The 12,274-nt window shown below is 42.0% G+C and overlaps 2 protein-coding genes across 13 annotated transcripts in view; one reads left to right on the forward strand and one right to left on the reverse strand.

Annotated features, from left to right (window-relative positions):
• The window catches only part of acap1 (ArfGAP with coiled-coil, ankyrin repeat and PH domains 1), a 37,578-nt gene extending 36,563 nt beyond the window's left edge, over positions 1-1,015 (forward strand). For both annotated transcript variants that reach the window (XM_042328341.1, XM_042328340.1), the window contains exon 23: positions 285-1,015. In XM_042328341.1, coding sequence (XP_042184275.1) covers positions 285-382 — 98 coding nt within the window. In that variant the 3' untranslated portion in view covers positions 383-1,015. The remainder of the gene's footprint in view (positions 1-284) is intronic.
• A 6,281-nt stretch (positions 1,016-7,296) lies between these two features.
• slc16a13 (solute carrier family 16 member 13) overlaps positions 7,297-12,274 on the reverse strand; it is a 48,121-nt gene continuing 43,143 nt past the window's right edge. For 4 of the 11 annotated variants that reach the window (XM_024434670.2, XM_024434666.2, XM_024434668.2 and 1 more), the window contains 4 exons: positions 11,221-11,510; positions 10,399-10,497; positions 8,060-8,826; positions 7,298-7,705 (listed from right to left, as the gene is read on the reverse strand). In XM_024434670.2, coding sequence (XP_024290438.1) covers positions 8,740-8,826; positions 10,399-10,497; positions 11,221-11,510 — 476 coding nt within the window. In that variant the 3' untranslated portion in view covers positions 7,298-7,705; positions 8,060-8,739. Of the gene's footprint in view, positions 7,706-8,059; positions 11,511-12,274 lie in introns of those variants that run through there. The other 7 variants (XM_024434663.2, XM_024434665.2, XM_042328355.1 and 4 more) reach the window with 5 other exon arrangements.

A 12,274-nucleotide genomic window follows, 5' to 3' on the forward strand; every position in this document is an offset into this window, starting at 1 on the left:
TGCTCAACTTGTCTGTCACTCTGATGTGCACTGCTTCATTGTTGTCGTGTGAGCCTTTTGTGTTTGTCCAATGAGGCGACCGCCTGTTCTGCACTGCTTGCACAGTGTGTCCCCTGATGCCCCTGCTTAGCAGTGCTACAGGTAAACGGCGTGTGCGTGTCTGCTTATAGTAGTAATTGGGATACATTGAGGGAGAGAAAAGGGGGCGTTTTTGAGGACAGAAATGTACAGCCATTTGGTGAACGTAAATTGTTAATGTTCTTCTCATGTCTTGTTTTCCTCAGGTGATGAAACGTACCAGGACATCTTCAGGGACTTCTCTCACATGGCCTCTAACAACCCAGAGAAGCTGAAGCGGCGCAGCACAGATTTTAAGACTTGACCTACCCCAGCTGCTGTTTCTTTCACATGCTGTTGTTATGCTGTTTTCCTTGTCTTACACACGCACACATTTGCTGGCCACCTGCTCTGCGTTAGGTCGTAGCTCAGCTGGTCATTACTCCTAGTAGAGCCTCCAGTCCCATCAGTAATGTCTTTGTGTTTGGCTGCCAGAGACAAGTGGCTATATGTGGTTGTAGGAGAGAACAAGATGTACAGCCTAATGACAGCTAATACAGTAGAAACTTCCCATTTAAAATGATTCATTTCGCTTTCCCGTAGTCTTGAGGGCCATCCGTCCTCAGCTCCAACTAGGTCTCTCAGAACTAGAACAAAAAAAAAAGTTGCCTTTGTTGATTTGTATGAATTTTGATTGAGCCCTCAATGTACTGTACAATGTGACAAAACAATGAGAGCAAAGGGTCAAATTGTTGTATGTGCTCTTGTACTTCATTTCTGATGTGATGTTTTTGTGTTTTGTATTGGCTGCCTAAAGGTACCAGAGCTGTATTTCGTACGGATGATTAAAATACCAGTTCATTTAATATACCCAATTATCAAGCAGTAAAACATTTAATTCACTGCATCCTCCAGAAATGTGTAGCAACCACTCGTCATTAAAATGTATTGTGTTCAATTCAATGATTCATCCCTCATCCAGACACGCATTTACGTCAATAGTTGGATTATTGGTCTTCTCGACCATACGGTTCCTAACCCCAGGGTTATTGACCATCTATATCCACTAGGTACGTCAATAGTTGGATTATTGGTCTTCGACCATACGGTTCCTAACCCCAGGGTTATTGACCATCTATATCCACTAGGTATGTCAATAGTTGGATTATTGGTCTTCTCGACCATACGGTTCCTAACCCCAGGGTTATTGACCATCTATATCCACTAGGTACGTCAATAGTTGGATTATTGGTCTTCGACCATACGGTTCCTAACCCCAGGGTTATTGACCATCTATATCCACTAGGTACGTCAATAGTTGGATTATTGGTCTTCTCGACCATACGGTTCCTAACCACAGGGTTATTGACCATCTATATCCACTAGGTGGCAACACCATGTCATTGCAGTAACCTCTGAACAACATTGAAGAGAAAATAAACAGTTTAAACCAGCAAAAAACAGAACAGAATTGAATATTCCTAAAATATAACCAATGTAGTTTTGTCATACACATAAGCCTACTGGCTAGGTGGGTACTGTCGATTGAAGAAGAAAAACCTGTAGGCACATAAAGTCCTGTTTGTCTCGAATGAAAAAAAGATTTCCAAACAGCTTACCTGAAACAGTTCTTTCAAAATGCCTGAATAGACTATATAAAGGTGACTTGCAGAATGTCAACAGGTCTACCTTTGACCTATTGGCAAGTCACCAATGTCAACTGTCTGTGAAACATTACTGTAGAGAGTACAAAGGAACGGTGGGATCCTTATCCATTTACCAAACATGCCTTTTGTTACCTCATATCTTAGTGATTACGCCTGGGAAGAAAACACTTCATTTTGCTCAACTAACCCCATTGCCATAGTCTCAACTAGGGTTGCACATTTTGGGGAATATTCAGAGGTGGAAACTTTCCGTGGGAATTAACAGGAAAATACGGGAATTAATATTAATACCATTTAAAATGTAGATGTTTTTTGCATTGGATATATTTACCATATAAGGAGACGAACATTAAAATGTTTCTTTATCATAAGTAGACCATTTCAAATGATTAAATTCTTCCAATAGAGAAAACAAAATGTGGTTATGAATTTAACTTTAATTAAATGAGTTGACTTCACATGGGATGATTTCACTGAACAACAAAAGAAAGGGAATATTGAATGATTCCCAATGATCCATCGCATCTCCTAAAAACATTTAACATACATCTGTAAAATGATAGTCAAGAAACTAAAGCTGTGGTTGTCTTCCTCTCAGGCTTCCATGTCTTCTCCCAGGACATCCTCAATGTCCACCTCTTGAACATCAGACTGAGGCCTCATCTTTGCTGTCACTTTTCAACCTTGTTGAGGATGGCTCGTTGTCAGGCTCAAAAAGCCTCAAATTTGCAAGGATGACCACCAATTTTTCAACCCTTGTATTGGTCAGCCTGTTGCGTGCTTTGGTGCGTGTGTCCCCAAACAAGGACCAGTTGCGCTCTGAGGCGGCTGATGTTGGTGGGATTTGGAGGATGGAGGCAACAGGGGAAAGAGCCCCAGATCCACAAAGTCCCTTCCACCAGATGGCTGATGAGATATGTTGGCACAACTGCCATATTGCATCTCCATCCCAAAGCCCTTGCTTGGAAGTGTACTTCGCCAGACTCCTAAGAACTTTGCCCTCATCCAGGCCAAGGTGGCAAGATGCGGTAGTGATGACACCATAGACCTGGTTGAACTCTACACCAGACAGGATGCTCTTGCCAGCATACTTGGGGTCCAACATGTACGCTGTGGCGTGAATGGGCTTCAGGCAGAAGTCTTCATGCTTTTTGATGCATTTCAGAATGGCAGTTTCCTCTGCTTGGCGCAACAGAGAAGTGGGCAGGGCAGTATGGATTTCTTCTCTTACATCTGCAAGCAGAGCCTGAACATCAGACAGGATGGCATGGTCTCCTTCAATCCATGCAATGGCTACTGCTATAGGTTTCAGGAGTTTCAGGCTGCTAACCACTCTCTCTTGGAGACTCACCCTCCAGGACACTGTCAAACATCATGACAACACCACCCCAACAGATGTTTCTGGGAAGCTTCAATGTGGTGCTCTTATTCTTCTCACTTTGCTTGGTGAGGTAGATTGCTGCTATAACTTGATGACCCTTCACATACCTAACCATTTCCTTGGCTCTCTTGTAGAGTGTATCTATTGTTTTCAGTGCCATGATGTCCTTGAGGAGCAGATTCAATGCATGGGCAGCACAGCCAATGGGGTTGATGTGAGGATAGGACTCCTCCACTTTAGACCAAGCAGTCTTCATGTTCGCAACAATGTCCGTCACCAGTGCAAATACCTTCTGTGGTACAAGGTCATTGATGACTGCCTTCAGCTCATCTGCAATGTACAGACCAGTGTGTATATTGTATCTTCTGTCTGTGCTCTTGTAGGATACTGGTTGAGGGGTGAAGATGTGGTTAATTAATCCTTGCCCACAAACATTCAATCACCCATCAGAGATGATTGCAATACAGTCTGCTTTCTCTAGGATTTGTTTGACCTTCACTTGAACTCTGTTGAACTCTGCATCCAGCAAATGAGTAGATGAAGCATGTCTGGTTGGAGGGGTGTATGCTGGGCGAAGAACATTCAGAAATCTCTTCCAATACACATTGCCTGTGAGCATCAGAGGTAAACCAGTTGCATACACAGCTCAAGCAAGACATTCATCGGCATTTCTCTGACTATGTTCCTCCATTGAGTCAAAAAAACCTTCAGATTCCTGGAGGACCATGAGCTGTTGCGATAGATGAGGTGTCTGCGTCATCATTTTCACCTCGAATAGAAGTAGAGGGACTTTTGTTGCTTGTTGTGAGCGCTAGTTAGTTAACTACCATGTGGGTTTAAGCTAGTTAACAAAAAATGATGTATGACATAAAATATATTCACCCCACCCAGTATTGTAATCAAAACTTACCAGAAAGCATGCAGTCCTTGGCTCAGACAGTGTAGTAGTGTGGGCTCAATAGCATCTCATTAGTGTGCAAGATCTAGAGAATCAGCTGTACAGGTGATGGAAGAATGCACTTTGCATGCGGAGGGTTGCAATTCCATTGAATTGGGGATAGTTTAACCAAAATATGCCACAAAACCTATACTTGCTTTGTGTGTATCCCACAAAAAAGGTTCACTGTAATAAGCTAACTTTTTGGATGAATTTAAGCAAAATTCCAGAGCTTAAATTTCCATGAAAAATTCAGGAAATTTACCAGAAAGTTTCCGACCCTTTGCAACCCTAGTCTCAACTAAACCCACGGCCATTGGCTCAACTTACCCCAAGGCAAACATTTTGACTATATTAGCCAACACAGCTACAGGGATGCACTTTCATGCTAGGTTTAGGACCTCATATATAAGACACCAACTGATGTATAGCACAATCTTAAAATGATCTACTTTGGTTTAGATACAAGCATTATGAAATTGGTTTGACATGGTGAAAATCAGAGAATATATTAGGTGACTTGCAGAATGTCAACAGGTCTACCTTTGACCTATTGGCAGGTCACCAATGCAACTGTCTGGGATGTACCCAACTGTCTGTGAAGCATTACTGAGACAGCAGCTGTGGAGCGATACCGTAGAGTACAAACTAACAATGGGCTCCTTATCCATTTACCAAACATACCTGTCGAACTGTGTCAGAAAATGACACATTTCAACTCAAATTCTGAGACTATACAGCCAAAAAAGCGTATTATATTTATCCAGAGGTATCGGTAGGTTTAGTTTGTGTGTACAATATTTCTGATACAACAGCTCTGAATTATACACACTATATTGCGCATACTTTTTAACCTATTATGTAATTTGGGGTCCTTGCTCTTTGGAGAATGTATATAGAACAAGACATATGTATGTTGATTTTGTTTTGCTTTGTTAGTTCCAGCCTTACAGATGCATTGGAAGTATACGCCTCTGTCTCTAGGGGAGAGGGCTTGGTGGCGCCCCAGTTTTAACTTATCAGACGTGGAGAATTAAGGCACACATGCAAAGGTTTACATTCATACTGTTTTCTAGCCACCATACTACATTTAATACCAAGTTCCCACAAAATATTTAGCAATTTAGGCTCACATGCCAAAGTGTACAGTCTGTCCTGAGGTTGTTGTCAGGGTGATTCCGTTTAGCCTTCCAGCCCTGTTCCAATGCTAACGAGCTAGAAACTTAATGCTAGCCCCGGGAACCATTACCCTTTTGCCTCTGTGAAAGGTCAAGGGAAGGACACTTGTAGTAGTTTAGCTTTAGTTCAATGGCTAACTGGCACGGTTTCTTTATGAGTCTACACCATGTCCTTATGTTGGTGGTAGCAGCTCATAAAGTCTTTGTGAAGAAGGTTCAGGATGTTCTGTTTTCTAACTTTGTTAGACCATGTTCTCAGCAAGGTTTTGGTTTCTAGAAAGTTCCTACCAGGTGGTTTGGGTTGAACTGATTTTTTCCGATTGGTAAGGCTTCACGTGTGTTCACAATCAGTGGACCCCTGGTTTGAGCCCAGTATGGGGACAGAGACAGTGGACCCCTGGTTCGAGCCCAGTATGGGGACAGAGACAGTGGACCCCTGGTTCGATCCCAGTATGGGGACAGAGAATGTGGACCCCTGGTTTGAGTGGACCCCCGATCCCAGTATGGGGACAGAGACAGTGGACCCCTGGTTCCCAGTATGGGGACAGAGAATGTGGCCCAGTATGGGGACAGAGACAGTGGACCCCTGGCTTTGATCCCAGTATGGGGACAGAGACAGTGGACCCCTGGTTCGATCCCAGTATGGGGACAGAGAATGTGGACCCCTGGTTCGATCCAAGTATGGGGACAGAGACAGTGGACCCCTGGTTCGAGCCCAGTATGGGGACAGTGGAGGAAGCACAGCTGGTAGGTTACATATATACACATTTCTCTAGAAAATAAGGAGAGTAATAATTATATGATGATTATGCATCCACCTTTCGGGAACAGCTGTGGTTACTGATAGGCTACCCCTATTCTAGGTGAAATTAGTTGACCTATCTATCGATAACTGCCAAAATAAAGGAAACGCATGAGTAAATAGCAGTGACGTTTGGAGGATACAGGGTTTCAAGTTGTGCGTCTTTATATGCTAACAGCTTCAGCTGAAATGCACCCAAAATAAGCAGGTGACTAAACTGGTCAAACAGTGCAGAATCGAGCAAAATGATGGTCTGATCATCACGAACAAAAGCAAATAACATCCCATCATGCTTAGGGTCATATATACAAATGCCCAGTTGCCCATTATTTTGGCTACCATGGCTAGAAGAGGTTGCAATGACTTTGAAAGAGGGGTCTTAAAGGAGCATGGGTTTTTTAAACGGTGTGTCACCAATCTCAACCCAATTGAACACTTATAAGAGATTCTGGAGCTCCGCCTGAGATAACGTTTTCCACCGCCACCAACATAACGCCAAATGATGGAATTTCTCATGGAAGAATGTTGCCGCATCCCTCCAATAGAGTTCCAAAATTTGTAGAATCTATCCCAAGGTGCATTGAAACTGTTCTGGCGGCTCGTGGTGGCCCAACGCCCTATTAAGACACTTTACAGGGCCTTCAGAAAGTATTCACATCCCTGGACTTCTTCCACATTTTGTTGTGTTACAGCTTGAATTTAAAATTGAATGAATTGAGAACACACAATACCCCATAACGTCAAAGTGGAATTACATTTTTGTTTATGGCAAGTCTAAATAAGTTTAGGAGTAAACATTTTTTTAAATTAAAGTTGCATGGACTCACTTTGTGCAAGAATATTGTTTAACCTTATTTTTTAATGACTACCTCATCTATGTACCTCACAATTATCTGTAAGGTCCATCAGTCGATCAGTGAATTTCAAACAAATTCAACCAAAGACGAGGGAGGTTTTCCAATGCCTTGCAAAGAAGGGCACATATTGGCAGATGGGTAAAAAAATATATAAAAAAGCAGACATTGAATATCCCTTTCAGCATGGTGAAGTTATTAATTACACTTTGGATGATGTATCAATACACCCAGTCACTGCAAAGATGCAGGCGTTGTTCCTAACTCAGTTGCCGAAGAGGAAGGAAACTGCTCAGGGATTTCACCATGAGGCCAATGGTGACTTTATAACAGTTACAGAGTTTAATGGCTGTAATAGGAGAAAACTGAGGATGGATCAACTACATTGTAGTTACTCCACAATACTAACCTAAATGACAGAGTGAAAAGAAGGAAGCCTGTACAGAATGAAAATATTCCAAAACATGCATGCATCCTGTGTAAGGGGTGCGTAACTGGTGGCAGGAAAGTAGAACTGGGTAATAACCGGAGCAGTTTAACATTCAAAACCACCGGCATCCAGAATAAAAAAATGTATGGGTACAAAACCCATCGCGCACCAGACAACAATGTGCACAAGCACTTACAACAAACAATTCCACACAAAGACATGGGGGGGGCAGAGGGTTAAATACACAACATGTAATGAGGTAATGAAAATCAGATGTGTGAGAAAACAAGACAAAACAAATGGAAAATGGATCGGCAATGGCTAGAAGACCGGTGACGTCGACCGCCGAACACTGCCCGAACAAGGAGAGGAACCGACTTCGGCAGAAGTCGTGACATCCTGTTTGCAACAAACATGCATCATGTTTGTAATACTGCAAATAATGTGGCAAAGCAGTTCACTTTTTGTCCTGAATGCAAAGTGTTTTGTATTGGATTTGCCCCAAACATCACATTACTGAGTATCAATCTCCATATTGTCAAGCATAGTGGGGGCTGCATCATGTAATGTGTATGGTTGTAATCGTTAAGAACTGGGGAGTTTGTCAGGATAAAAAGTAAACAGAATGGAGTGAAGTACAAGCAAAATCAAAGAGGAAGCCTGATTGTATGCTTTCCACCAGACACTGGGAGATGAATTCACCTTCAGCAGGACAATAAAACACAAGGCCAAATCTACACTGGAGTTGCTTACCAAGAAGACAGTGAACGCTCCTGAGTGGGTAATCTCCCCGGTCCCTCAAGAGAAGCAGAAATGGAAGACAAAACTTTACTGATGTCAACAAAATGGTTGATGATGCATTCATTCTATCAATTTATGACATTCTGGTGAGCAAGGCTTAATTTAGTATTCTAGAGCACCAACACCAAGTAATGACAGAAGAGAAGCTGCATGTATCTAGTTATAGACAAGTTGACTAACAAATAGCCTACTTAATGTCGGAAATTCCGTCAAAAAATCATCCTGCCATCCCTGGGCAAATGAGGAATATTTTGTTTATTCATGGATACAGAAATACTTATAAGCGGGATAGCAAAAGTACATGTAAACAGCATATCCTGAACAGGACCTTAAATGGGATATGAGCTATTATCTGGAATACTGTGTGCATCAGTGGTGGCTGGTGGAAGGAGCGATAGGAATGTAATGGCTGGAATGGTATAAATGGAATGGAGTCAAACGTGGTTTCCATGTTTGATACCATTCCATTCATTACAGTGAGCCCATACTCCTATAGCTCTTCCCACCAGCCTCCTCTGGTGTGCATGTAAACATAGTCACTGACAAAAGTATCAACTGACCAATTAGATTACCTAGAAGTGCTCTGCCAACCAAATCCAGATCATGATCGTCTTAGCCTGGTCCCAGATCTGTCAAACTGTTCGGCGGGACAATGACCAGAGGAGTTGCAAGACAGCACGAACAGATTTGGGTTGGGGGCAAAATTGTCTAGCCCTCACCTTGCAAAAAATAATGAAAAAAAAACAAACAGAAATAAATTATGAACAAGAGAAATTCACATGAGAGCAACTACATACAATTTCAACAGCACTTGATATTCAGTAAACAGAAAATTGCATTGATTGACTGAACTGAGAAAGTTCTGGAAACTAGGAGAGCACACTGCCAGTGAGTGACTACATGTCAGTAGGTAGCCTATTCTATACTTGCTTTGGGAAAACACCTCGTGCTCTTTTCAAGATGTAGAGTGAAAGCTATGATCCCTTGTCCACCACCCAAAGGACATCCAGCCAACTTGACAACTGTACACAACTGAAGCATTGGAGTCAACATGGGCCAGCATCCCTGTGGAACGCTTTCGACACCTTGTAGAGTCCATGACCTACGAATAGAGGCTGTTCTTCCATCTACACTAAGCTCAATCTTTTGGAGTTCCTTTGGTGTTTAGTCCAAAATATGATATGATTGTATAACATTATCGTACATGAGGAAGAGACTGTCTATATGAAGAGTTTTGTTCCAAAAACGCTATATTCACCCATTTTCCCACGTTTTTTCATCAGAAATTATTTCTTACGGGTATCTTCATGGGTGTAAAATGTGTTTTCCGACTTTTAATTCATAGATTTTAGGTGTTTAATTATTTATTTATAAGCAAAACTCTATATTCCCATTGTTTAGCTCGAATTTTGTACATTTGACTGATATGTTTGTCTCACCTAACCATCTTAAGATGAATGCACAAACTGTAAGTCGCTCTGGATAAGAGTGTCTGCTAAATGACTCAAATGTAATTATTTTACAGCCTACAGATCTCATATTACTTTGTTTCATTTTTTATATTGATGTAACAAATGTCATTTGTGCAGTTCTTTATGAATTTTATTTATATTTATTACATTTGACTGTGTTAAACCTAGCAGTACTAGTTATTCCTCCGAGAATGAGGCGGATATATAGCGTTTTGCAACAAAACATGAATATTTATCTCTCCGAAATGAAACCACCAAGTGATCGAATCCAAACAATGACATGTCTGTCATTGAACAACCCCGTGCCATGATTAGATAGTGAAAAAACACACCAATCTCTTTAATAAGTTCTTTAAACTACAAAAGCTCATTTACAAACATTTCTGAAAATGTATATACAGCGTTTTAGAATTAAACTCGTCATATCCTCATAGCAGCCTGACTATGGGACTGTGGCCTCGAGTTAGTTGAATCAGAGAAGGGGTCAGAGAAGTACACATAAAACAATCATCCATTTTTTGACATAGAACACCAAATGACTCATGTGAATATATCATTCCAGAGAATGATTAAAAGAAAACGGATTAGTGCTACTTAAATCTTACTCACGCATAGCCTACTAGACTAGACAAGTCAGAGAGTTGGGTGGGGGAAAGAACTCAAACCAGATTCCCCTCTACCTATTTAGTATGGGTACAGATAGAGACCGACTGATGTGTTTAAAATAACAAATCAGAAGCCTTTCTCATTGAAGATATTGAATGCTAATGGTGGCCCTGGTGTGAACGGTTCCTTGTTTAGCCTTTAGAAGTTCCTTACAAAATAAACATTCTGCCATCCAGATGTGGTTGATCTTGTGAGTACACCTACATTGATCCTGCAGTGATATGGTAGCCTACTGTGGGCTACCCCAAGGCTCTGTTTGGACGGAGAGAGAGAAGGGTAAAAAATGTTGGACATATGCCATGAACTAGTCTGTCACATGATATGGTCTGTGATGTATAGCTAGCTGAGTTGCCTGAGGACTTCTTATACTGAATGCCACCCACCATGTTGACCTTTTCTCTACAGCTAGAAAACGAAATAAGACTTCACATGAGCAAATTCTGAAAGTCATGGTGACATATGGAGTAGTGGAGGAGCTATCAGAGGAAGGGCTCATTGTAATGACTGGAATGGAATCAATGGAACGGAGTTTCCATATGGTTGCTGTGTTTGATAGCGTTCCATTGATTCCATTCCAGCCATAACAATGAGCCCGTCCTCCTATAGATCCTCCCACCAGGCTCCTCTGGTTAGAAGCTATGCGTGTGAAATGCCATGGTCATAACACTGCCAAGTCATATGTAACACGATATACTGGTTGGATGTGTACGGTAGACATCCCACACTGCCCATGTGTATTTTTGCCTTGCTATCTGTGTCTTCCTGCTCCACATATGTACATGACTTCGGAATATAAACCTGTAGCACTCGTGCACCTTAACCATGTACTCCCCAGACCAATGGGGAAACTCCACTGAGAAACTAGGCATTCAGCCGCCCTATTGGCTAAGTAAGGTATGGCTGCTAACGCCGCGCAACCAATCAGCATATAGTAGTGGCATCATCGGTTCTGCTTCAGTTTAAAGGCATGTACACCTCTGGTTCCGGCTGGAGGCTGTCGCGGTCCACTTGCGGTTGAGAGTACGGTATGGTATCTATGTGGTTGAGTTTCTCTGATAGGGAGTTGGTCATGAGGCCAGACTCAGGGCTCTGCTGGTTCTGCTGCTTGTTGTTGTTGTAGTTGCGGGCGTGTCTCTGGAGAGGGCGCTGGTCGGTGCAGGAGAAGAAGTGAGGCAAAGTGGTCATTACCATGGTACCCAGCAGGAGGAAACCACCAGCGACCAGGAAGGAGGCCGTGTAACTGCCTGTCAGGTCCTTCAACAAACCTGCAGAGTGGGAGAAAATGTATTAGAGAAAACCAGAAGAGAGAAAACGTATTAGAGAAAACCAGAAGAGAGAGAAAAAGGAGGAGGGGTGGAGAGGGAGAGAGGGAGAGAGAGACAGGCATTAGACAACCATTGGAAGAGAGAAAAGGAGCGGCATATGGGAAAGGGAAGGAAAGAGGGGGTGAGAGATTGTTAGGCGACTACAGATGGTCACAGATAGGGAAAAGGAGAGGGAATGTGAAAAGTGTGAGAGAAAATACAGAGTCAATGGTAGGCTTTGAGGAGACTCCTACGGTAGGTACACCTACAGCTCATCTCTTGGCAGTAGTACTGCAGACTACTTTATCACTGACCTCAATCCTAAAGTCTCTCAGAGCATTCAGTCAGCCCACTGACACCCAAATCAGATCACAATAAAATCAGTCTACTTGAACAGAACAATACTCAATCATGAGGCATCAAAGCCAAAAGAACTGAATAATATTAAGAAATGCTGTAGATGGAATGAAAATATTGTGGAAACCTACCAAAAAACAATTAGGCAACAACAAATTCAATCCCTTTTAGACAACTTCCTAGAAAAAATGTTTCACTGTAAAAGTGAAGGTGTAAACTTGGCAGTAGAAAACCTAAACAGTGTATTTGACCGCTCAGCTTCCCTATCAAGTATAAACAATTAAAGCAGACAACCTAAGAAAATGAACAACAATGACAAATAGTTTGATGAAGAATGCAAAACCTAAGAATGAAATTGAGAAACCTGT

This window comes from Oncorhynchus tshawytscha, linkage group LG10, assembly GCF_018296145.1.
Source record: "Oncorhynchus tshawytscha isolate Ot180627B linkage group LG10, Otsh_v2.0, whole genome shotgun sequence".
Classification (NCBI taxonomy): domain Eukaryota; kingdom Metazoa; phylum Chordata; class Actinopteri; order Salmoniformes; family Salmonidae; genus Oncorhynchus; species Oncorhynchus tshawytscha.